This window comes from Chelonia mydas, chromosome 3, assembly GCF_015237465.2.
Source record: "Chelonia mydas isolate rCheMyd1 chromosome 3, rCheMyd1.pri.v2, whole genome shotgun sequence".
Taxonomy (NCBI): Eukaryota; Metazoa; Chordata; order Testudines; family Cheloniidae; genus Chelonia; species Chelonia mydas.
Genome location: NC_057851.1, coordinates 45,402,260 through 45,428,728, shown reverse-complemented (window position 1 = coordinate 45,428,728; position 26,469 = coordinate 45,402,260). Strand labels below are relative to the sequence as shown.

The window sequence follows — 26,469 nt, the reverse complement described above, 5'->3', positions numbered from 1 at the left end:
TTTGGTAGGGCCCTAATTATGAGAATTACCCCACCATGTTTCATTTACACCAACTAGATTATGATCACTTCTCATTTCTGTTACTTCTTGGTTTTTTAATCCATTCTCTGTGTGTTGATCTCTTTCTCTGTGTGTAGGTTATGCGGCTTGAGGGTAGTCAAATATTTCAATAAAGTACTCCCTTCCTGCAGGATAATTTAACTAACATGCTATTACAAAAAGAGTGCCAGTGTATTAAAGCTGATCCTGGTAATTCCAGTTTCCAATGTATCTGTAGTCTATCAAACCAACTTTAGGTTAGTTCTGCTCTGGAGGTTAATTCTTGTCCTCTTAGCTTTGTGTGGACCTCCTTTTGAGTTTTTTACTTTCCATTAGGTCAACCTTTTTCAGAGCCATTTGTTCTGTTTGCAGTGAGATTATGTTACAAGGTCTATCTCTGAGCTAAATTTGCCATTTCAGAAGGCCAAGATGGTGTGAGGACTCCTCTTCTATCTTCCATTCATAGCCCTGGTCTACACTAGGACTTTAAGTCAAATTTAGCAGCGTTAAATCGATGTAAACCTGCACCTGTCCACACGATGAAGCCCTTTATTTCGACTTAAAGGGCTCTTAAAATCGATTTCCTTACTCCACCCCTGACAAGTGGATTAGCGCTTAAATCGGCCTTGCCGGGTCGAATTTGGGGTACTGTGGACACAATTCGACAGTATTGGCCTCCGGGAGCTATCCCAGAGTGCTCCACTGTGACTGCTCTGGACAGCACTCTCAACTCAGATGCACGATTGTTTGCCATTGCTCTGACGCAGGGAGGGGTGACTGACGACACGGCTTACAGGGTTGGCTTACAGGGAGCTAAAATCAACAAAGGGGGTGGCTTTACATCAAGGAGTATTTCAGGCAGGACTTCACGGAGGGTTCCAATAAGAAATGGTGCACCTAAGTTATTGTTCTTATTGGAACAAGGAGGTTAGCCTGGCCTCTGATTGATACATGGCTAGATTTACCTCGCTGCACCTTCTCTGAGTGACTGCAGTGTGACCTAGAGGAATGAGTCCCTTAGACGGGGGGCGGGGGGTTTGCAAATGAGTACAAAACAAATCTGGTCTATTTCTTGTTTTGATCCACTCCATCTATCTTTTACATCTTTGGCTGGCAGCAGACGGTGTAGAAGGACTGCTAGCCATCCTCATCTCTTGCCTGCCCGGCAGAAGATGGTACAATAGGACTGCTAGCCATCCTCATCTCTTGCCTGCCCAGCAGAAGATGATGCAATAGGACTGCTAGCAATCCGTATCACCTGCCTGCTCACCATAAGATGGTTCAATAGGACTGACTGTAGGACTAAAGAGAATGACTTGATCAAGTCACTCCAAATTTAGTCCCTGCACCCATGTCTGCCCAGGCGCTCCTGATCGACCTCACACAGGCAACCAGGAGCACCTCGGACATGACGATGACGGCTACCAGTCCTATTGCACCGTCTGCTGCCACAAGGCAATGGATGGCTGCTGCTGTGTAGCAATGCAGTACCGCGTCTGCCACACCCAGGAGACATACAGTGACAGTGAGCTGAGCGGGCTCCATGCTTGCCGTGGTATGGCGTCTGCACAGGTAACTCAGGAAAAAAGGCGCAAAACGATTGTCTGCCCTTGCTTTCACGGAGGGAGGGAGGGAACGGGGGCCTGACTATATGTACCCAGAACCACCCGCGACAATGTTTTAGCCCCATCAGGTATTGGGATCTCAACCCAGAATTCCAATGGGCAGCGGAGACTGCGGGAACTGTGGGATAGTTACCCACAGTGCAACGCTCCGGAAGTCGACTCTAGCCTCGGTACTGTGGAAGCACTCCGCCGAGTTAATGCACTTAATGCACTTAGAGCATTTTCTGTGGGGACACACACACTCGAATATATAAAACAGATTTCTAAAAAAACGACGTCTATAAATTTGACCTAATTTCGTAGTGTAGACATACCCATAGAGTGTATTCTGAAATCAAATTCAGCCAGGAAATTACTCTTCTCTCCCTATGATCCTTCCCAATAAGAAAAAGGAGGATAGGAAATTGCATTTCTTAGATCTGAAGAGTGCACTAAAGGTTTATTTATATACGACTATTTCTTATAGGAAGTCAGACAGACTTTTTGTTTTTCTTGGATAAGAAATAAAGAGACAGATAGGTTTTAAGGCATCTTTGGCTAGTTGCATTGTTTCATCTACGTTTGAGGCTTATAGGCAAGCTGGGAATGCCCCTCCATTTTCAGTTAAAGCTTATTCTGCTAGAACTATCTCTGGGCACTAAAAGGGAAAGACTTGCTATAGGATAGATGTGTGACAGGGGCCTAGAGTTCTGTTCCCTGCTTTGTTAAACATTACCAGTTTGGACTTTAGGGCATCTGCTCAAATTTCTTTCTGGAAAAGGGTACAGCAAGCATTGTCTCAGCCAGTAATTTTGGCTTTGTTTATTAGTTACATGACTTGTACAGAACACAAATAAGACTTATAAAATGGTTCTGTTAGTTCTTCTTTATCAGTACAGAGATTTGGTATTAGAACTTTGTTTTAGTGAATTTGGGATTGTCTATCTTCTCAGCATTTTTAGTTTCTCAAAATTGGAGGATCGATTGTTATGGGATTCATCCCATTTAAATTAAACAAAAGAATATGGGACCTTGGATTCAGTTTTGGCTGCTTCAACTGATGATTGAAGGGACAGAATTTTACAGTAGAAGTAGTCATTTTACAGTTTGCAAAAATTCCACTTCTTTTTCTTCCTATTCTGTCAGAGGACAACTCCTCCTCCTATATTAGGCCATATCCACACTAGTGATCTTAAAGTGGCACAACTGTACCGGTGTAGCTGTGCTGCTGTCGGATTGCTTGTATAGACGCTATATGATGACAGGAGAGAGCTTTCCCGTCAACCTAGTTAAACCACCTCCAATGAGCAGCGGTAGCACTGTCCACATCGGCGCTTCTGTCAGTGTAACTTATGTTGCTCAGAGGGGTGGTTTTTTCACATAAGTTATACTGACAAAAGTGCTGGTGTAGTCATGGCCTTATTTTGTATGGTGGAAGCATATGTTACTTCATCTGAGTCAAATTGAAAGCTCACCTTCTCTTCCTTCCCTGCTTATGTTTAACGGCTGCCTGTAAAGCCCTGCCACTTTTAAACAGGAGGTCACCTCTCATTGCAAAGCTTTGTGCATTTAAACTCATTTCTGTACACCAAGGCCTGGTCCAGCCACTGTAGTAGTTACTCTTAAGTGCTTCTTAGGTGGAGCAGGTAACCCTTCCTGTGTGTGTGTGCGTGCGGGGAGGAGAGCGTGGATTTAAATGCTGGCCAAGCCACTCTTGCAATTAAGGGGGCAACTCCCTTTTCTGTTAAGCCAGACAAAGAGCCACATCGCTTAATATGCCATGAGAGCATTGTTTCAGTAATCTCTTCTTGCTCCAGTGCCAGTTGCTAGTGAAGGATGTTGGAGATTACCATCACTGAAACTGTCTTAAATTCTTGTTCCTATTCCTAATCCCCCTTGCCTCATGTCACTTGTTCCCTGAAACAGTGCCTGCCCCTGCTCTTAAAGGGCCAGCATTCCCTGTCACTTATTTTTAAGTTTATAGTTGACAGCTTAACAGAATTTTCAAACTGTAAGTGCTCAATGCAGCATTATTATTATTAACTGTTATTTTTAAAGCAGTTATTTTAAACCTAGCAAAGCAAAGTCTCTTCAGTAAGGCTTATTTTCTATAACCAAATTTGAGTTTCAAAGTTCAGCCAGTTTTCTATTAGCTTCATATAAAAGACCGGTATGTGTGGTTTTTTTTTTTTTGTCTTTTTACAATGTAAAAATTAAAATGTTTGATACATTCCCCTCCTTTCTCTTGTTTGTCAAGAATTCTAAAGCAACTGACGGGGTTTTGCTTACTCATGAGAAAAATTCACCTTTAGTGAATATGGAATGGCAGATTTCAGCCCCAGAAGTGAAAGACTTCACAAACCTGAAATATGAGTCTCAAACATTAGCTTCTAATAGAAACTGTTGTTGTTCTGCAGCCTTAACCTTAGACCGTGTGACCAACTCAATTGATGTAACTAAGATATTTTAAATAATTGTTTGCAAACTTCTGCATATAGTTAGCTGTAATGTCTTGGTTTTTTTCTTAGGGATATCAAGGAATAGCAGGAACTCCAGGTGCTCCAGGATCCCCAGGGATTCAAGTAAGCTCCTTTTGTCTTTTCTACAAAGTGGAAATCTAAGCCAAATCCTGTAAGTACTCATACTATTTCCATTTATTTCATTGAGAGTCCAGAGTGTGGAGCACTTGCAGGATCTGGTCCTTATCTGTAAAAGAAATGAGTAAAAAAACTTAAATGTGTTTATTTTTTTCTCTCTTAGGGGCCCCGTGGCTTACAGGGTATCAAGGGAGAGGCAGGGAGAGATGGTACAAAGGTAAAAAGTTACTTTAATATTTGCAATCCTTGCTTAGTACAAGTAAGGGCCTTGGTATTTCCATGTGAAACTAGTTTAAAAGTTGTTTACTACCAAGACAATAAAGCCAGAACTGGAATTCTATGCTTAGGATATTATTTCCATTCTTAATAAGATGTATTATCTTTAAAACATTGGGGTGTGTGTGTGTGTGTGTGTGTGTGTATATATATATATATATATATATATATATATATATATATATATATATATATATAATATATAATATAGAAGTTAAGACCTTTAATGTGACTGCTAATTTCATTTTTAAAAAGTGTAGCAGATGGAAAGTGATATTGACAACCTGCTATTCAGGCATATATCTATGATTAATGAAATTGCTCTTTTCCATCTCTCTTCTTTCTTCAGGCCCAAAGATAGCCCTAATTCAGCAAAGCAGGTTGTTCAATCTTAAGGCACCTGTTCAGCAAAGCACTTAATCATATGCTTCAAGTTAAATATGTGCTTTGCTTCATTGGGGCTCTCATGTTAAATAAAACTGTTTAGTTGGTAATGGGCAATATTCAGTAATGATTGTATTCCTTTTTTTCACATTTTTCCCATTTCAGAGAGTTAGACATTAAAGATGAAAAAGTCTATTCCCCTGCCACTGGAGGATTGTCTTAAAATATATTTTCTCATGCTTTGTCCAGCCTAGCTTGAAATGTGCCAAGATGTGGGGCTTCCACCACTTTTCTCAGAAAATTTTTTGACTGTAGAGTAGTTCTCACCATTAGGAATGTTTTCCTGATATTTGGCCTAAATTTTTATTTCTTAATTTCATCCCAATACTTCTAGGTGTTTCCACATTGGCTAATTTAAAGCTAGGCATTTCCGTTGCTGACTGTTTTAGTTAATCCATAATTAAATGAACATAAATTATGGCTACATTCACTTTTAATCAAGGCAATGGAAGTATGAAGATTGTTTTTACAAGAGCTGCAGATACTTTATTCTTAAATATGTACAGTTAGTATTTAAAACTGCCTGTTTTAAACACTTAATTACACGTAGGAAGACATGCCTGATAGTATGATCTTATAAATTATTATTACTAGAGTCAGCATCCTGTCATATGTGAATGGGTGGGTGGACCTGTGCACCAGTGTAGAGGCCCCCTGGACTCTGCACAGGCCCAAGTTACTGCCTGAATGAACCTTGACATTTAAGTCAACTTCTTCATGAAGAAGGTCCCTTTCCTTGTGTTTTTCTGTATTTTATTGCTTTTAAGAAAGTATTTGTCTATTCTTTTTTGATTGTGGATCAGTGTGGATCCCATTGTAGTTGCTCCTGCACATGAAACTGGATTATTTTCACTAGCAGTGTCCATCAGGGCTCTGCATGCAATCTGTGCCATTTGGTGCACCCACATGAGAGCATAGAGGGTGGGATGACCATGATCCTTCCCTGGTTCCATCTTACTCCCCGTGACAGCAAGAAGGAACCTGGCAGTGTCCCTATCTGCTGAAAACTCTAGCATGAGCGATCTTTTTCTAAACTTCTGAAACGTTTCAGAACAGCCTTCTCTCCTTCACTTACAATTTCTTGGACTGAATAATCCTCTTCTGGATGGCAATTTTAAACAGATATGCCTTGGCCATAAAGACCTCTTTATACAATGACTTCAAGATGGTAGGCTCAGAACCTGTGGACTTCAAATCTTGCTAATTGGATGGACTAACTTTTCTTAAAGGCTAGCATAGCAAGTGTCTCTTCTGGGCAAATCCCACATCCCAAGCAGATGCCTTTTTGTTCTTCACGCAAACCAGAAGGTCACAATATGCCAGACTCAGGTTGCATCTCTTAGAACAATCTATGAGAGCGGCATTGGACTCCAAAGATCTGGGCTCAAAAACTCCATACTGGTCAAACCATCCAATGCTCCATAGAGAAGGCAGGATGATTACTAAGGCTTCAGTAAAGAAATCAGATCTAAGTAAGGAGCTGATACTGACAGCAGGATCAAATCTGGGTATCACGACCATCAGTATTGAAGATGATGCTACAGATTTCGAAGAAGGCTGTAGAAAGAGGCTGCTCAGAACACTGGGGCAAGAGCTTGAGGAAGAGCTCTGTCTTTTCACTTAAATAGAAACAGGGAGGCATTGGAAGATTAATCCTCCAAAGCTTGTCTGGCACTGAATCAAAGCAAAATGGAGCAGACTGTGATACAGCAGACTCCATCAGTACTGGACCCATGGCACTACTTATGGAGGAGCTAGATCTCTCATCACTGTTGCGAAGACATCTGTTCTTGCCAGCATCAAATAAGGCCTGTCCCCCATATAGTCCATGAGCGGTACTGCCTGAAGATCATAGATAGCTGGATTATCAGTCTAAAGAGAGACCAAGCTACAGTAGAAGACCTTAACCTCCTCAGCTCGAGCCACGCACTCCACTGTGACCGCATGGCAGCTAATTTGATGGCTCAGCTGAGAGCCGCACAAAGACCAGTCGAGTGAGTGCTTCTTTTGGTAGCTGCCTCGCCTTGTTACACTGGATGTGGCTGAATGTCACCAGTGACAAGTCTGGTAAACAAGAAAATGAGGTGTTTGTATACCAAACCGCAGAACTTGTTTAACAGTGTTTAATGTTGGACAGTGACTAGGTTACATTAACACCTGTGGCCTATATATTCCATCTAAATTAATATAACAGAACTATTTACCAGAGCTGAGAATGCCAAATGCAGAATCTTTTGTTCCAGGGGCAGCATGGGTCTAGGATCTCTGCTGGATACTTTTTTTTTTCTCTGCTGGTCTTGAGGTTTCCTCTTCACCTTCCCACCAATCCCCCTGATCCCCAGAGACAAAGCTACTGTTATCATCATAGCCCCATACTGGCCGAGACAGTTTTGGCCATCAGACTGACTCTGAATGGGAGGTTGACTGGACATTTGCTTTCCTTCTTGACCAGACATGCTGTCTCAGGACCACAGTTACATTTAAAAATGTTATTAAAGCTAATGTTAAAAAAAATTATATAATACATAGGTTGGGAAAAGAGTGTCTGTATGTCTGGGTATAGTGTTTAGATTATCCACAAATACAAAGTTATGGTAGTTTTTAAAAAGTCATATGATACACAGCGGATATAATCAGCAACAACCCAAATTTAGGTTAATAGATTTAACAATACAGTTTAGATATTAGAATCCGAATACTCGGTGTGGCGAGGCGAAGACTCACCGGCGCAGCACCTCCTGTGGTTATCTGGGCATTAGCTCTTTCCAGCTCCGGAGTGCCCTCTGCTGCTGGCCCCATATCCCTCCCGGACCCCGGTGCCCTTTACTTGGGGTTCTGCCGCAGCAATACCCCCACACTCTGGGTCTCCCCTCCGAGGGGAACCCCCAACCCTCTAAACCCACCTTGCCTCAGTGGCTCCTGCCAATCATCATCTAACCCCTGCTCATTGGGGCAGATTGCAGTGTAATGGCCACTCATCATTGGCAAGGGGTTAGGACCAGCTGCCTCTGCCTATTCCCAGGCTGCCCCTCTGCCTTTCTGGACCTTTACCAAGGCCTGCAGCCTGGGGGTTTACCAGGCTGGAGCTCTCCAGCTCCCTTTGCCCTTCGCCAGCACAGCACAGCTCTGCTCTGCTCTAGGTACCTTGCTCCCAGGCAGCTAGCTCTTCCCACTCCAGAGCTAGAGTGAGACTCCTCCAGTTTCTGGCCCACAGCCCTCTCATAAGGGCCAGCTGGGCCCTGATTGAGCTGGCCACATCTGTTCTAACTCACAGCTTCCCCCAGCTGTTCTCACTCCTCTTCCCCCAGCTGCAGCCCTCTCCAGGGCTGCTTTAACCCCTTGAGGGCTGGAGCGGGGTGACCACCCTGCTTCACTCTGGTACATCACTCATGAAAAGTTGTACAGAGATTTGGTTGTGGAAAGCAAAGTATATCAATGAGCGGAAATTTTCCCTCAGTAATTGAGAATTGGGTAGGTTGTCCATTTAGAAACTACAGTCCATGAGGAAAGTATTTGTTACTTTCCTGACTGCGCTTCTCATCGGCAGTCCAGCTCATCCTTCCTGGTATTGCCGATGTCCAATGACGTGTTCTAGGCAGATGTCCCTCGACTACCTGATGGTGTCTGACACCATGAGTTGCTGCATCAGCCAAGCGTAGCGGTGACTGATTCCGCATTCTCTCAGCACTCGCTCATTACTGTGGTCCCATGCGCCTGAGGCTCCGATGATCGGTGCATGTATCTGGACCTGGTAACCCTTAGCTCTCAAGGTTTCAACCAGAGGGGCATATTTCTCTACCTTTTGAGCTCTTGTATCTCATGGAGCTTTTTTTCAGAATGTTCACTGTATCACCTTACTGTCAAGATGATCTTCTTTGTTGTCATCACATTGGCAGAGTCAGCAACATCCAAGCACTCATGGTGTTACCCCCTCAAAATGGATTTTTGGGCATTCCTGGAATAACCTATGTATTGCCCCCTTAAGTTGTCCTTCCTGAGATATAAGTTTCTGGGATTGTTAAGCAAAAACATTAGAAGACATGGGTACAACCTTCCGATAATTGTCACAGGCACTATTCTTTTCCAAATCAAAGTTTATTTTTATGAATGTAGCTAATAATCCCTAATACAGTATATCCTAAAAATCCTAAACAAGGCACAAAATCTCTTAACATAAATCCCTTATTACAAGTTTAAAGAGCATTCAGACTACAATAGCATATAGTTTAAGTGATTCTAAGCAAAGCACTTTGTTACAAATGGCTAGTTTGGAACAAATCACTGACAGCCAATGTTCTCTCTAATTTTTTCCACCCATGTGCGGAATAAATTTTGTTATGTGCACCGAGGTAATGTGTGGATGTGTGCCACAAGTAGAAACAAAAAACCTATATATATATATATTTTTAAAAGGTTAAGTAGGGATAATTACTCCAGCCAGGACAGGTTTGGCATTTTAGAACTCACTACTCAAAGAATTAAATTTAAATATAAGAGAAATAAAAAATATGAAATGCATAGACCAGTCAAAACACAAAAATAACACACTTTTTGAAAGAATAAAATGACAGAGAATATATGTGCATTGCAGGAAGTACCAAAAAGTGTGTGTTGGTAGGTGAGTGTGAGAAAGAGACTGCATGTGTGTGTGTGAGACAGAGGCTGTGTGTGTGTGCTTGACACAGTGTTTGACACTGTGTGTGTGACACAGACAGTATTTGTGTGTATGTGTGACAGTGCATGTGACAGAGTATGCAACAGTGTGATACAGAGAATGTGTGTGTGTCACAGGGACAGTGTGTGTGCTAGCTGCTGGGAAAGTTTGAGAGACACCCTGCGCTGTCTCTCTAAGACACTCACTGAAAGCTCTCCTGCTCTGTCCTGAGCCCTGTTGTCTCCCCTCCCCTGTGGAGATGGGATACATGGGGAAGGGGAGAGAGAGAGTGTGTGTGAGAGAGAGACAGAGACTCTGTGAGCAGACTATTGGGGAAATGTCAGAAACAGTGCACTGTCTCTTTAAGAAAGGCACTCAGACACTCACCCTTCTGGGCATCAGCTCTGAGTCCTGAACCAGGCTATGTCCCCTGCCTCTCACCTGCTCTGCGGAGATGGGGTACAGGAGTGGGAGGACACCCTGACATCGGCACCGTCCCCCCCTCCCATGCTCTTCACCACCAGCAGGAGGGTCCTGGGAGCAGCAGCAGGACAGAGCAATGTGGGGGAGGGCACCTGAACATGTGCTCCTAATCAGCTGGGCAGCACTTAAATTTCCTGCACAGCCGCTCAGGCGCGTAGCTTACAGGGAACACGGCTGACAGCAGTTATTAAGTTACTCCTGGGGGAATTCTGCACCAAAAAAATTAAAAATTCCGCGCACAGTATTTTAAAATGCAGGGAAAATTGCATATTGTATTTGTCAAAATAACACCATATAATCATTTCAGTTTCAATTATTTTGTAATTTATTTCAAAATACTTATCAGCAACTATATGTCTGTAATAGTACAGACACAAAAAAAAAATTCCCCCAGCAGTAGGGAATTAAGGAAACCCATACAACAACAACCCAATTCCTGTTTCTCTGCCCCCATTCCCCTAAGAGCCCAGCAGGGGGGCCAGACACCCACACCCCCTACCTCCCAGAGCCTACCTGTGGTGCGACCCCAGCCCAGACATCCACAGCCCCTCCCCACTAGAGCCGAGGATCCAGAAGGAGAAACAGCCTGATGCTGGGTCCCGGGCTTGTACAGTGTTTCCTGCACACTGCCTTCTTCCTCCAGAGCATGCTAGGTACTGCAGCTGCTGGGAACCCTCCAGCTCCCTCCACGTCTCCCTGGCAGTGTTTTCTATTTGTGAGCTGGGCTCTGCTTGGTTCAGTGCCCCCTAGTGGCAGCCAGCAGCTCTGCAGCCCATTTCTGTGGGAGGAAAAGGAAATTCTGTGCATAACATTAATTTCTGCGCAAATTCTGAATTGAGCAGTGGCTCAGAATTTCCTGAGGAGTATTAAATTGTACTTGGTTTTATTTAAGTAAAGTACAGTTAAGACACACGCAGATTTCAAGCATACATATCAAATACTATGCTAGACTATACTAAAAATTATATTTAAAAACTGGCAGGCTTACTTTATAAATCCTTTGATATCCTTTATAAAACCTTTGTTGTTGTCTGCTGCCGCTGCTCAACTTTGATCAGTCAGCTTTGCTCTGCTCCAGTCTTCTTCTTTATCTCTCTCTGTAGCAGCTTCCTTGCATTTGTCCAGTACCGATTCTCTCTCTCTCTTTCTCTCTGATCCCATCCTGCCTGCTGGCGGCTGACCTTTTATGCTGCACTCTGTCTCTCTTCTAATATACCTCTCCATTCTTAGAAGGAATTACCTCATTCGCACATGCTCAGTATCAATCATTACTCTACAGCTATGACTGACAGCTCTGACGTTTAGGATAAGTTGTAACCAGTATGAGTAGACTCTGGCCAGCTAGCTGATTAGCTAACTGACCTCTCTGTCACCCAGTAGTGCAGATGCTCAGTAGTCACCAATTTTGCACATGCTCACTGCTGTTTATCTCAGAGCTGTGATTCTGCTGATCCACACACACACATTTGGCCTTTTGCCAAGGCGCCATCTTAGTCAATTGGCAGAAAGTCCATAATTTCTGTCAGCAGCTTCTACCTTAGAGTGAAGTAGTTCCAGCTTGTTCAGAATAGAGATCAGGCAGACAAAGTGGAGGCTGGAGAATTTCTCTAGTAACAATGGCTGGACCACCATACATGTCATTTCATGGGGACAAGGTGTTGATGAGACTTTGCCCCCAGTTCATTCTTCAGGGAGTCTTGGAATTCCACCTCAGTTAGTCAATTGCCTTATGGTGTGCTCTGAAACCTCACTCTTCTCCAGGAGAGAGGAAACTTCACACACTGGAAGAGTTTCCAGAATGCTACTCTGCCGCCTAGACAGGACTAAGCCCTTCGGGCTCTCTTCCAGTGTCCTTGTGATCATATCGGTTGTATCAAAAGGTCAGGTGATCTCTTCACAGACACTCTCCAAGTGGGTTACATGGTGCATTTTACCTGTTACCAGCTGGCTGGTGAGGATCTCTTTCCAAAAGTCAAGGCACACTCCACCAGAGCACAGGCAACCTTGTTGGCCTGCTTCAAAAATGTGCCTGTATCAGAGATCTGTAAGACAGCCACATGGAATAACCTGCTGACCACTTGCTGCAGGGACTTGATGTGGGAACCAGGGAAGATCCTAATTTTAGAAGAGCAGTACTTCAATCTTTATTGAACACATCTGATACTCCTCAGATCCACCATCTGGGAGAAGATACTCCTTGCCAATCACATACAGTGGGATCCACACTGATACATACTTGAAGAAAGAACAGTTACTTATCCCACAATAAGTGTGGTCCTTCAAGATGTTAAAGTCAGTGTAAAACTCATGACCCTCCTTACACCCTCGCACGGGAACTTGAGGAGCATGCACAACCCTAATGGACACTGCTAGCAAAAAGAATCCAGTTGCAGATGCATGAAGTGCATTCTCACCTACGGAGCCGCAATGACTACAACTTGAAGAACCACAGGTACAGTATAGTAAGTAGGTGTATTATCTTACATGGTTCAGAATGGTTTTAACACCTCTCAGGGGGTGTCGAACATTTCTTCAGTTCAGGCCTATTGTTCATACCTTCTTATCTTATACCTGAAATATTACATAAAATCACTAAGTGGGCAGCATAATTTAGTCTAAATTTTCTCCTCTGTTGTCTAAAACTAATGTAAATGTGTTCAATTTAAAGTTAGTGAATTTAAGTAGAGACAAGCCATGGTAACTGGCCATGAAAGTAAGTGTTCAAATGCTCTGTTGCCTGATTAAAATAAAATCCATCTACTGAAATATCTTTCTCCAGCTTTTTAAGGTCAGGTGACAGCGAGATACAATTTAGCCTCTGTTAGAATAGTTCAAGTGAGCTTGAAAATAATAATCAAATAAATATTTCCAGTATCAATAGCAAAATCATTGAGAGTCCTGACATCTGGCAGTTGCAATGACAATAGGAAGGCCAAACTCATAAACCAAAGCTAAGCTCATGACGCTTTCCTACAGAAATGTGGACAACTTAATTTTTTTATGGCCAATTGCTTTTATCACATTTTTTTTCTGTAAAAAGGGAACTGCTTATTTCAACTGCCTATATGTTTGTTTGTTTTTAAAATGTCTCTAATACTGTACATGCTCACAAATGCTCACCCTTTTCACTAGGGGGGTGGGGTTTTGATGAGATCAGCAGGGAAATGAGCAGCCAGGATCTTTGATAGTGTCAGGTGGGGTCTATGTGTATGAAAGCATGCCTCCTACACGGCACTTGCTCCCCATGGCATAGCAATGGACAGAATTGAGGGCAGGACTCTGACCATTCCTAGGGGCTAAGATTGGCTAATGTGTGTTTGTGAGATGCTGATGAGCAGCGTACAAAGGGTGATGGCAGTATACAATTGTTGTAAACATATGTCTGTTGGTTACATGCACATACATGTGTTCATATGTACAATACATAACTTTAGTTTTCTAATTACATAAAGAAATGTAAACTGCTAACTATCTGAGGCAGTATAGGCATTGTGGGCCTTGAGGAGAGAACTAATGTAGCATTAAAAATAATTATCAAATTCATGTAAAATTGGCATCACTAACATCATGTTGTTCAGACTGGGTCTTCTCCAAAGCCTCGGGAAGTCAGTGGGAATTGTTTCATTTACTTCAGTGGGTTTGGATCAGGCCATTTCGTTTTAAGTCTCTTCCTGGTTTGTTAATCACTTGGGTTATGAAAATATTATTTTATGTTATATATACATATTTTAATATATTTGTTGTTTTAGGGTGAGCATGGATTTCCTGGTTTTCCTGGATTACATGGGATGCCAGCATCAAAGGTTGAAATCGAAAGCTTCTTGTAAAATATCCATCCATTTTGGATTATTCCAAAACTTCTTTTCATAGCTTTTAAAAGTGATTTTAGTTACCTCTATGTGTAATGTTTAAACTTATCTATAAACACAGATAAGAGGCAAGACTAATACTGATAATGTTTTATTTCTGTTGGCTTTGGATCATGTTGTATATGAATTGCTTTGAATTTTGATTTTAATAAAACTAAGAGCCCTCTTCTCTGCAAATAGTATCCAAATGATAGAATCATTGATTATACTCAAGTTCCTCAGGTCATTCATTTGACCCCCAGCATTTTGAAGAACTTTCTTGCACTAATTCCTTGAAAGTCGTATTTAACATGTTTTACAATGAAGTTCTCTCAATTACATCCCTTGCTAGTGTGTTCAACTGCCCAATTGATCTTACTCCTTAAAGCTCCTCCTAATGTCTATTTTAAACTTTTCAGGACAGATTTCAAAAGAGTGCAGCACACACAACTGTTCAAAGATTTTCAACTTTTCAAAGATTTTTCAAAGATTTTAAACTTCCATTTAAGATCTCAAGGAATTGACCAGATTTCCAAAAGTGCTCAGTACCCAGCAACTCCCATTGGAAACACAGACATTAAACCTATGAATAGTTGAACATCTCCCCAGAAATACTAAGCATGTGGTACTTCATAGGCCATCTGTACCTTGCAGAAGATGCTCACTGTCATGCAGAATTGTGTCCTTTGTTGGCAAGAGTTTGCCACTCTGAAATCACATTTAATTTATCACCCTGAACTCTTTATCAGACTGTTTTTCAGATAGTCATATGCCCATTTAGATCTGAGCTATGCATTTCTTAGTTTTGTCAGAAAATATCACTTTGGTAAAACAAAATGTTTTGCTGAATCTATTACAGATTTGACTAGACTTTTGTCAAAATACAGCAGAGCGTGGGCCACTCTGCCTCCTCACCTTCCCCTGCTAGCTCTGGGGAACTGAGACGCACATTGCCTCTCTGGCTCCCAGAGCTAGTGGTTAGCAGGGAGGAAGAGTGGAACTGTTGAATTGACAAGACATTTTCCTGAGGGCAGCTGGGAAGCCAAAAAAAGTTCCATTTCTGTTCTCCTGAAACAGAATTTTTCTTAATCCTTTTCTGTGAAAATGTTTGTTTTTGGTGTTTCATCCCACTGTGAGAGAGCTTTTCCTCAAAAATGCAAACAAAATTAATGGAAAGGGATTCCCTCTTTTCAGCCAGTCTATTTGTTAAGCAAACAGTGAGTTGGAATACATCATGTTTGTAGCTGTATATAATTAGCTCAAATTCTAAAAGCAAAATAATGTCTTTATGCTTATTTTGTTGTAGGGTGAAAGGGGCCCTAAGGGAGATCAAGGACCACCAGGAATTTACGGGAAAAAGGCAAGTGTGAATTGAATATCATAAAAAGACGTGCCAGCATTTTTCTGATTTGTTCACATTGTAAAATGCCTTTTATTTACATAGATTGAATCCGACAGTGCATTCTCAAGCATACTTCTGTTGAAGTCAATGTTTGGAACAATATCTCTGCTCCAATACGAGCTCTTCATTCAGATACCTCCTGAAAACTCTTTTTCCAGCTAATAAATTCTAGTCTGTCAATATAACACAGTCACCACATACATACATACACGTGTAAAACAAGCAAAAACATTCTAAATTACAGTCTTATTTTTTTCAGATCTTTGTCTGTCTAAATTCTCAGCCATTTGAAGCAGGGTTGTTGCTTGATTTCTGTGTTTCCCATTTTACACTTCAATAATAATGGCCTTTTGCCTGCGTAAAGACTACAGCATAGGGTCCATAGTCTTTTATATGTAGGAAATTCCATTGCAAATTTTCATAGAAATGAAAGCAAACAAGTGTGTGAATTTCAGATTAGTTGTGCTGAAATCGTGTAACTGAGTTTGAGGATACTATTTAAATATCATTTTCCTTGGTTTTTTTTTGTTTCTTATATTTTTCCAGGGTGCTAAAGGGGAAAAAGGTGATCCAGGTTTTCCAGGAATGCCAGGACGATCTGTAAGTTCTATAAGGACAATTTTGCCTTTAAATTTACTTTGTTAATACTACTAATAGTGTCATGTTACCTGTTGCCACAGGGGGAACCTGGGAGAAATGGGAAGGATGGATTACCTGGAAGCCCTGGCTTTAAGGTATTTACATATTCATTCAATAAATTGTATTTTATTTTTGAAGTGTCAGTAACTTGCCAAAGCCTTACATAACATTGTTATAGGTCTAGTTATTTCTAGGATGTGTTTTGGGGGTAGTAACTGGAAATAAAAATTGTGTCTAGTACTGGTAGACATTAGTCAAAGCCATTGGGGTTTCAGTGGGCTTTGGATCAGGGCCCAATTGCTGAAGAGCTGTTTTGGGAATGTATTATTAGTGATTATCAAAGACTGCTTAGCATTAATCTTGTTCTTTCCATTTCCATATGTATTCCTCTATTTCTGTGAATAATTTAAAGCATCAGATATGCATATATATATTCTTCACAGAATTCTTTCCTATACAGGCAAATGATAAAGAGTTTTTATTATGTTATTATATTAAGAGTGATTATTATGATAGCTATTGAAAGGGGGAAAATGGCCCAAAACACTGCGTACACATGTGCAGGCACTATCTAGCTCTAAACCTGAAATATGCCTCATATTTGACTAATTTAACGCCAAGAATCCACCTCCATCAGTTGGCAGTGCATGGGAATTAGTAGGTTTCATGGGAAACAGAGAGAACTACTTCAGCACATTACAATTATGTTGTCCCAATTCTTCACAATCTTAGCTAAATATATATCTGCCTCCTAATAGTAGATGGTACAAGGAACAAAGCCTGATCTTCAAGCTGGGGGCTGTGGGTCATGAGCCTATTACATTATTGGTTTTCCCATTACTCTGAGATGAAATAAGGAAGACACTAGGCATTTCAATTTTTAATGCAATATGCAAGCTGGTTTTCAGTGTCTGATATAATAATGAAGTTTGTTTGTGTCAAATAAACTACTTCATAGTTCAGTTCCATAAAATAATCCTTTCAGTATCGACAAGTTCATTGAATTTGAGTGATCATCTACAACAGTACTGGTGGTCATACTATGTTTAGAATATATTTGGCAAGGAGAATACATGTACGGTGGTGGCCTTGAAAATTTGAAACTTGCCTTTAATAATTAAATATTTGCAGTTAGGTACTTCAAACAGTGCAGATATTGAGGTTATTTCCTTTAGATGTTATAGGGAGGAAGTACAAGGGAATAATGAAGATACTCAGCTTAATCTTAGGTCAAATTGGCAAGTTTTGGGAGCCATAACTGTAATAAGCTTATTTGATTTAGTCTTTATTTTCTGATTTCTCTGCACCTTTCAAAAATGGGTAGAACAAACTGGGTAAAGTTAGAAAAGATTCTGATGATAGTTTATTAAGAAATTACTTCATGCTTCAGCAACTGATAGTGTTTTGGATTTCTCTAGTATTTAAACATTTCACGTTTTTATTCACCATTCAATTTAGTTTTCAGCATTTTTGCATGCACCTGACTTTGGTCTGAAAATCCCGTTGATGCATGCAAGTCATAATTATTCACACATATCTGAGAAATCACCCAACTTTGACTTGTATAAAAGCATCAGGGGATTTGGATTTGGCATCCAAATTGAGTGCATACAAGAGTATGGAATCCCATTTGAAAATGTATGCTGTATATTGTAGTATGAAAAGGAGCTGTTTCCCTGCTTCTGAGACTACTTGGGGGATAAAATCAAATATGCAGCATCCCAGAACTCTCATTTTATCAGAACCAAATGAAACTCAATCTCATAACTTTCTCTCATCCCTGGTATAGGATAAGATGGGTTTGGTTCCAGTTAAACACTTAGTTTGACGCAGAGTTTTCCACAAAATTTCTTACAAATGTATATGTGCTTATGGCCTGTTCAAGAAATGTGTGTCTTTGAAAAACATGAATTTTGAGAGTATATAATCTGCCTTCACTCTTACAGTAAACCATATGATTAAAAAAAATGTAAATGTACACATTCAAACTAAAATACATGTATCTTTTTTTCTTTTAATTAACTATTCTAGTATAAGTGTATGATAGGCCCAAAGTTACTACTTTTTTCATCTCCTTTTGTAGAATATTCTTGAAATAGTTGTGTGTGGAAAGTCTCATTTACTCCCGTCACTCACCAAGTTAATTTATTATGGAGTGTGAGAAAGAGTTTGTGCCATAATTGCTTCAGAATGTAATAGTTAACAGAAGTCTTTTATTACTGCTTCATTCAAACATTTTATCAGCTTCCTTTTGCCATCTGCAGTATTTCATTCTGGCTCCGTTGTAATCAAAATCAGAGGATTAAAAAAAGTCTGTCTTTGTTGGAGCTTTTCTGTTCTCTTACAAAATTTCATAAACATATTTGTTCTGGGAAAGAATGTGATAGAAATTGTTGCTGCATACCCAGGTTTTGTAATTTAAATTGACAGCAACTTATTATATGTTAACTTGTAGACATATTTTATTTGTGTACACTCATTTCTGGAACTTTTTGGGTTTTTTTCTATTTCTTTGAGTTTTTAGTAAGGAATAACATGCATGTTGTGAATCAGAACATAATTATTTGGTCATTGCTTGGTAGTGCAATAGTTCAGAAGTGCCTTGAAATAATTTTCAGAGGACTACTCTTAGTAACAATGGCAGCTGGAATCATGCCTGCAATTAACACTAGAAAGGGGCAGAGCCGGCGCTGCAGCATAGACATGCAGTCCAGCACGGAGCGTAACCCATGTCCCCAAGCGGCAGCCCGACGCTGTCTACACCAGGGCCTAGGTCGGCAGGGGGGTGAATTTCACACCCCAGACTATGCAGCTGCGGCCAGCTAATTCACCAGCATAGACCTGACCTAAGACCAATCCCTTTTCGCTGTCTGGGGTGCAGCTGAACCCTGGGTGCATGAGGACAAGCAGCCGGAGAGGGGCTGTCACCCAGCTGGGGCCGAGTGTGAGCTCTGGAGTGCGTGGGATGATTTCAGTGCCAGGGTCCTCGTGTCCCATGGCTGGGCTCCCCGCTCTGACCCTAAACGTGGCTTATTCTCATGCTGTCTCACCCCAGACCCTGCGGGGTCAGGCAAGTGGCATCCTGGGCCAAGTGCCAGGCGGGGAACGGCGGCTGGGCCCTGCGGCGGGACACTTGGGGGATGGCGGGTGCCTGTCACTGACTGTCCGGCGAGCAAGGCCTGCGAGCAGCACTGGTGCTGGCAGGTTCAAGGAGCCGACCCACGCAGGAACAGCCCAGGGCACAGGGTGACCAGGAGGCACCACGCAGCAGTCGGGGGACACTAACAATGGCACTGGACACGCAGGGCCCTAGCCAGCCCCACTACTGCCCAGCTGAGCCAGCCTAGCCAGGGCCCAGAGAGACCTGCAGCGGAGCTGGCAAGATGGGAGTGGGTGGGAAGCAGGCAGGACTCACCCTCTTCTTGAGCATGGAGAAGGTGGCTGCGCAGTGGGTACAGCTCCCTAGAGGAGACAGAGCGAGGGGTCAGGCTGGGCACTGCCTGGGGCTGAACTGCCTGCAGCAGGGGGGGACATGGGAACTCAGCCTGGCACCAGTCCCTGCGCCCCAGGGGCCGGGGCGATGCCCTGGCCCAAGGCACCCCTGCCTGGCACATGAGGCCAGGCAGCCTCAGCTCAGAGACCAGCTTCTCTGCTGTCTGCACAGCCTCCCCTAGGGCTGCCTGGTGCTCCTGGGAATGCCCCAGCTCTGGAAGCAGCAGCCGCCCACGCCCTGAGCTCCCACAGCCATGTGCCCGTCGCTGCCGCCCGGGAGAGTGGGGACCCAGCTCGGAGCCCCAGGTCCAGCCCAGCAGGAGCCCTAGCTCAGGGGATCTCCCAGGGGCTCCAGCCTGGCTGCGGAGGCCAGAGCTCCAGCTGGCAGGGCCCGGCACGGGGCACCAAGCATCCCCCTGGCAGCCTGGGCTGTGGGCTCCCATTACCCATGGGGGAGCCCCCCACTGCCCACAGCATGGCTCAGGTCCGGACCAACCTGGCACCCAGACAGCACAACCCAGCCAGTGCCCGTTCCCAGCTCCCTTGGGGCAGCGACAACCCAGCCACCCCCAGCCCAGCACCTGACAGACACAGGCAGGGGAGGGGCTGCCTCGCCAGGCAGGCGTTCGGCAGCCCCCCTCGCCAGGCTGGCGCTCAGCTGCGCCCCCCTGCCCCGCCGGCGTTCACCAGCCCACCCCCCCGCACCACCCCTTCCGAAGTTATTGCTGGGGTAGCGCTTGCGCAGCTGCTCGGTCAGCCACAACACCTTGCTGCGGATCACCTCTTTCTTGCTCATGACGCTGCTGTCCGGGAGGCTGAATAGGTGTCTCATTATTTTACATCTAAAAATGTTTTACCATTTGAATTCACTATTCTTTTTGCACAGAAAGATTATTTATTGGTCTTGGCTGAGTTTCCTATTCAACACTCTTTTTTTCATTTTAAAGGGAGAAGTTGGGAAGCCTGGTCCTACAGGACCAGAAGGACGTCGGGGAGACCCTGTAAGTGTTTTAACTGCTGAAATATTGGGCATGATTTATTAGTGAATGATTTAGTTGATATGTTAACTGTTCCAAGTTTGAAGAGTTTGCTGTATTCTGAAAAGGAGTAGGAAGATCTGTCTTTAATATATAGACAGTAGAGTCTTCATTCATATATATGAAATTTGATTTGAAGACTGCAGTCTCTCTGTCTCTTTCCATATATACTATATACACACACACACACACACACACACACACACACACACACACACACGTATAGATATAATTTTGAAGACTGCAATAATTTGACATACAAAACCATCGCTTCTTTTCTGTCAGAACAAAGGCATAGTGAGACATAATTGATGTTCTAGTTAACATTTTTGATTAAATGGTATAATTACATATATTACTTTCATGTGGTAGAGAGAAAGTTTATAGTTAAACCTAGCTGTTTTTGAATTATTTTCAAATAAACATTAGACACATTTTTTTAAAAAAAAACACAGTTTAAGTCTTAAATTTGTAGTGAGTCCTAAATCAAAAATTCTTTCTTCAATTTCTTAAATAAATAAATAATTCTCGGAGTAGAACAGAAGACTTTTTACAGTCTGCTCACTGGAACGTCTATTAATGCCATTGTAGTCACAAGAAATCTTCCTTTGTATTCCATCATTTGTAGTTAACATTGACTTTTGGTCACTATCCTAATCCATACTTCTGACAAAGTAAAGGTGCTGCAGCTTGTTAACTGGTCCAAGCCGATCATAGGCTGCTCAAGGTAGAGCATAAAAGGAAGGGGAAAGCAGGAGAGATGAGGAAGGATGTGTTTTCTCCCCTGAATCAAGTGGAGAAAGCCTCTTGGGAGTTGCTGCCCAGTATTTTTCAGTTGACTTACTTTTTTTTATGATTGTTTAGTGGAAATTTAATAAATCCATTGAAAGGACCTTAAAACAACATAGGCGTGAAGCTTATTTCCATTCCCTGACTGGTGAAACTGTCCACCAGTTCACAGTACCATATAACATGAGTCACCTCTCAGGATGCTAGCTGTAGCACCACAAAAGTTTCTAAACTTGTAAAATGGTGTGTTTTTAATTTTTATCTGGAATACAATCTGTCTGTAAAGCAGTGTTCTCAAACGTTGTCCATTTACCACTCATGGTCAGCGGAGCACTTACTAGTAGTTTGCAGAGAGCTGGCTTTTTCTGTTTTCCATGCTTTCAGCTGCCTCTACAGATATCTTGGCTCATCATTGCAAAGCACAGCCTGGTGGCCTGGAAAACAGCTGGAAACGAGGAGCCAGCCTAGCTGTCTCTACGGACAGCTGCTACGTGAAGCGCAGGAGAGGAAATAGGAGCCACCCTCAGGGACATGGAGCTGCCAGCCACCAGCAGATGGGGAATGTCCAGCAGAATAGGAGAGATGGGAATGAGGCAGCTGATTAACGTGTCCCCAAAAGTTCAGGGCATTGACACTTCAGTACTGTCATGTGCTGTAAAGATTTATTTGGGTACAATCATGCTTTGTGCATGCAGCTTACAGAAATGGGTGGTGTATAAGACCCCAGAGGGAGCACAATTCCTCAGAGAGTCACAATCCCCCCTGGACTCTTCAGTTGTACTGGTGGAGGGATAATTTGCCAACACTCATTTAAAAGATGTCACATAGTCCCTCATCCCCACTCAACCAGTGAGTGCCACAGGTAAACATATGTGGGTGAGGAGGCCAGAGCTATGGTTCTGTCTGCTAGTCTGCTCGTTCTCCACTTATAGATTCCAGTCAGCTGCAGTTATAACTGACCCCTATGAAGCCACTCTAAGGTGGGTGTGGGATAGGATCCTTATTCCTTCCTATTCTTTCTGATCCACCTTGTCGTTGCTAGATAGAGTCTAGCCCTTTGCTTTTTGACAAGTACAATCTCACCATTCCCTTCTGCACTCGGAAATTACTGCAGCGCACAGCTACAAGTTAAACGGCTTCCAGGGGGTCCAGTTAGAGCTACATGTCTTGGTTGCAGAGCGAGGCTGAGCTGACAGCCAACTGCCTCCAGCGTCTGAGAGGTGTGGTTATATTCTATATACCACACGCACTGGAGTATTATTTCTTTTATTAATCACTGAATTTTTGAGTAGGAAAAAGTAGTTTGTAAAATTAAGTATGTATTTCCAAGTGATATGTTTGTTTTTGCATAATAATACTAGTAGGGCCTTAAGGTAGCCAGATATGCTGCATCCTTGGTCCTGCCCATTTTATGAAATAAAGTAGCCTCCAGAATGTATAGATTTATCAAGGCAGGCTCCTTTCTCGGAAGTAGGTGGAAGGCAGTGTGGGTGAAAGCGATCATGAAATGATAGAGGATTTAAGGAATGGTAGGAGGAATGGTAGCAGGGTAGGAGAGAAAACAGGTGAATAAACACAATGGACTTCAGGAAGGCAGAGTTTAGCAAACATTAGAATGGGTAGGTAAAATCCCATGGCAAGCAAGTCTAAGGAAAAAAAAGAGTTCAGGAGAGTTGGCAGTTTTTAGAGACACTCTATTCAGGGCAAAGACGGATGGTAAAAGATCAGGAGATCTTTAGTAACCTGAAACTCAACAACAGAGTCATCCACAAAGTGGAAACTATGTCAGATTATGAAGGATGAATATAAAAGAAACAACACAAGCATGTAGGGACAAAATACAGGGTAACAAGAAAACATTTTGTAAATACATTAGAAGCAAGAGGAAGATCTAGGCTAGGGTAGGCCCATTACTCAGTGAGGAGGGAAAGACGATAACAAAACCACAGCAATGGTGATACTGTTAAATGCCTTTTTTCTTTCAAAGCGGCAAAGAGTCTTGTGGCACCTTATAGACTAACAGATGTATCGGAGCAGAAGCTTTCGTGGGTGCATCCGACGAAGTGGGTATTCATCCACGAAAGCTTATGCTCCAATACGTCTGTTAGTCTATAAGGTGCCACAGGACTCTTTGCCGCTTTTACAGAACTTTCCCAGAATAATTCCTAGAGCATAATAAACCCACACATGAAAACTCTTAATTAGGGTAGTTTTGAGGCTCATGGGTGATGCTGTCAGGATATTTTTAGCACTGTTTTAGGCCTGGCATATGTAGTGCTGTCACCAGCACCATGTCTAAGCAGTGGCAGTAGCTGCAATAGATCCTACAAGTTGCCTGTTTCTTATAAACATATACACAGCTGAAAACATTCAAGAACTGGTAGACAGTGTGCTTAATATTTGGGTCACAACACAGCATCTCAGATATGGATTTTTCCTCGTGTACGATGGTAGCAATATAACAAAGCACTCAAATTCTGGTTAATCCCACTGGTTGACCTGTTGTCTTGTTTGCTTGCCAGTGAATATCAACTGATAACTGTGCTAGGTATGACAAGTTTGTGCCCAGTTTTAATCATTCTAAAGAGTTTGTGAGTGTCTTACTGGAATCTTGCTAAGTAAAAAACCTTTTGCTTGAAAAGGTCACTCAGTATATACAAACAATAGGGAATTATGTATACCGCAGGAATGAATGTATTCATCATCAGAAAGTAGAAGCCATTGACTGCATCAGGTATAATGATTCCAGTCTGTAGGAACTGCCAAATATATCATTCAAGAAGGAAACTCACTTTCATATCTTGAAATCAATATCCCTCTAATCCACTTGCTAGAGAAAAAGCAGCCAAAAAGTGGAAAAACCGTGATCTCGGGGGGGTTGGTAATTATGTGATGGTGCCTTATACAGAGAATATTTTGGTATTTCCACCTCCCACCTTCCAAGTAGAATGATTCCCCCATACCTTGTTCCCACTTTCAGATATCCCCATCTCTGCTATGCCTCTCAAGTTTCCTCAGTGCTCTTACTCTCTCAGGACCCCTCTGTGTAGGGAACTTGTATTTTGGCCATCAAGGCTTCTTCCGTAGCCTGTACTGCAAGTGATGGAGTCTCAGAGCATGGAGCCTTTTTTTCCTACAGTGAAACACCTCCTTGAGCCACTGTGCTGCCTTGAAATGTAGTGCCAAGCTAGCCACGAAGCTTGCTTATGTCTAATGTTGTCCTAAAGCTAATCTCTACCTTAGATAGCAAATAAGAAAAACCTGCTTGCTTATATGCCCATTAATGAAAAAAACATTAGCAGTCCACATCATAGGTATGCTAGTGGCCTTCACAAAATCCCTTGCTTTCAGGACATTTTCCAGGGGACACTAAGCACAAAGGAAAGCTTACAGACAATTTTTAATTGTTGAAAAAATAGACTTTGATATTTCCAATGATCAACCTTCTCCTTATCCAGAAGTCATGTTACTGTACGTCACTGTTCTAAACAGGGCTGAGTGAATACTCAATATAAAAATAAATTCTGCAGATATTAGTTCATATTTAGATAAATTACTTTGACTGCAGTTGCAAACCCTTTGTGCTTCTGTCCAGTGAACAAATTTGCTGACAGAAATGCTTGATGACTAATAAGTGAATATTGAATAATATTCATGAGAAGCACATTTTAAAATTCATAATGAAGATTTTTTGCAATAGATACCTGATCTTAACAGCTATATTAATCTATTCTGGAAAACCAAAACAGCTCAAATGTTGTATCTTGAATAGTCAAAATAAACACTAGAATCGATCGGTCTTCAGCTGTCGTTAAGACTGCGCCGATCACAACACGTCTGCCATTCTTCTCGCACTCTTGCCTTTCTTCTCCACATTCGTCCGAAACGTTTAACAATGTCATCTTCCCATCTTCTTGGAGGCCGACCAGGTGATCTTTTCTGTTCTCGCGGGTACCATTCAGCAATGATTGCGGTCCACCTATTGTCTGTGAGCCATGCTGTGTGGCACGCCCATCGCATCTTGTTATGTCTGCTTTCCACGACAGTATCTTTCACACTGCTGTGTTCTTTGATCATTTCATTTGGGATGCGATCCAGAAGGGAAATTCCCAACATAGCTCATTCCATTGCCCTTTCAGCTACCGACAGCCGCTGTTCTTCTCTCTTCGTCAGTGCCCACGTTTCACTGCCATACAGCATGGCTGGCAGCACTGTTGAATTGAAGATATTTGTACGTGTGGTCTTGTCAGTTTTTCCTTTGAGGACGTCCTTGATGGAATTAAACGCACGCCATCCTGCCCAAAGCCCTCGCAAGAGTTCTCCGTTCAGGTCTTGGCGCATATTTCATTTTGCAGCGATTCATTTTCAGGCTGACCTGACTGATTTTCTTGTCGAGTCTTCGTAGCACGCTCTGCAGTTGGTTGGTGCTTTTGGCAATTAGTACGATATCGTCTGCGAATCTGAGATGGGATAATCATTCTCCATTTATGTTGACACCACTCCTCCAGTTGATCTTGTTCATAACCATTTCGAGGCAGGTGGTGGTGAATAGTTTTGGTGAAATCATATCTCCTTGCTTTATGCCTTTCTCGATTAGGATGCGGAAGGGAGTTTCGAGGAAAGTAATGTCTGTTGTACATCCAGTATTTGCTTCCTTCAACAAACTGATGTGTTAATGCCCTGCTCTGCGAGCGCCTTTAATATTGCGTTAAACTCGATGCTATCGAAGGCCTTTTCATAGTTGACGAAAGCAATGCACAGGGGAGTTTGTATTCCCTCGCTCTATTCTAGGAGCTGGCTAAGGGTAAATATATGGTCGATCATGCTGAAATTTCTTCAAAACCCTGCCTGCTCTCTTGGCTGTTGTTCATCCAGACTCTGTGAGAGTCGGTTCGTTATCACCTGTGTAAAGAGCTTGTAGATGTGAGAGAGCAGGCATATAGGGCGTTAGTTCTTAAGATTTTCTCGATCGCCCTTCTTGTGCAGCAGGATGGTATTCGACTCCTTCCAGCTTGATGGTATTTTTCCTTCTTCAAGATATCTACTAAATCTTAAAGTGAGGGCCTTCCAAAGTTTTTCGCCTCCTGCAGAAATAATTTCTGACATTATTCTGTCTTTGCCTGGAGCTTTTCCCTTCTTCATCTGGTGTAGTGCACTTCGGACTT

General features: G+C 42.4%; 1 protein-coding gene across 6 annotated transcripts in view; it reads left to right on the top strand.

The window, feature by feature from the left end:
* Positions 1-26,469, top strand: part of LOC102937775 (collagen alpha-1(XXI) chain) — a 193,904-nt gene that overhangs the window by 93,793 nt on the left and 73,642 nt on the right. For all 6 annotated transcript variants that reach the window (XM_037894224.2, XM_043542389.1, XM_043542388.1 and 3 more), the window contains 7 exons: positions 4,172-4,225; positions 4,404-4,457; positions 13,847-13,900; positions 15,252-15,305; positions 15,894-15,947; positions 16,028-16,081; positions 20,426-20,479. In XM_037894224.2, coding sequence (XP_037750152.1) covers positions 4,172-4,225; positions 4,404-4,457; positions 13,847-13,900; positions 15,252-15,305; positions 15,894-15,947; positions 16,028-16,081; positions 20,426-20,479 — 378 coding nt within the window. The remainder of the gene's footprint in view (positions 1-4,171; positions 4,226-4,403; positions 4,458-13,846; positions 13,901-15,251; positions 15,306-15,893; positions 15,948-16,027; positions 16,082-20,425; positions 20,480-26,469) is intronic.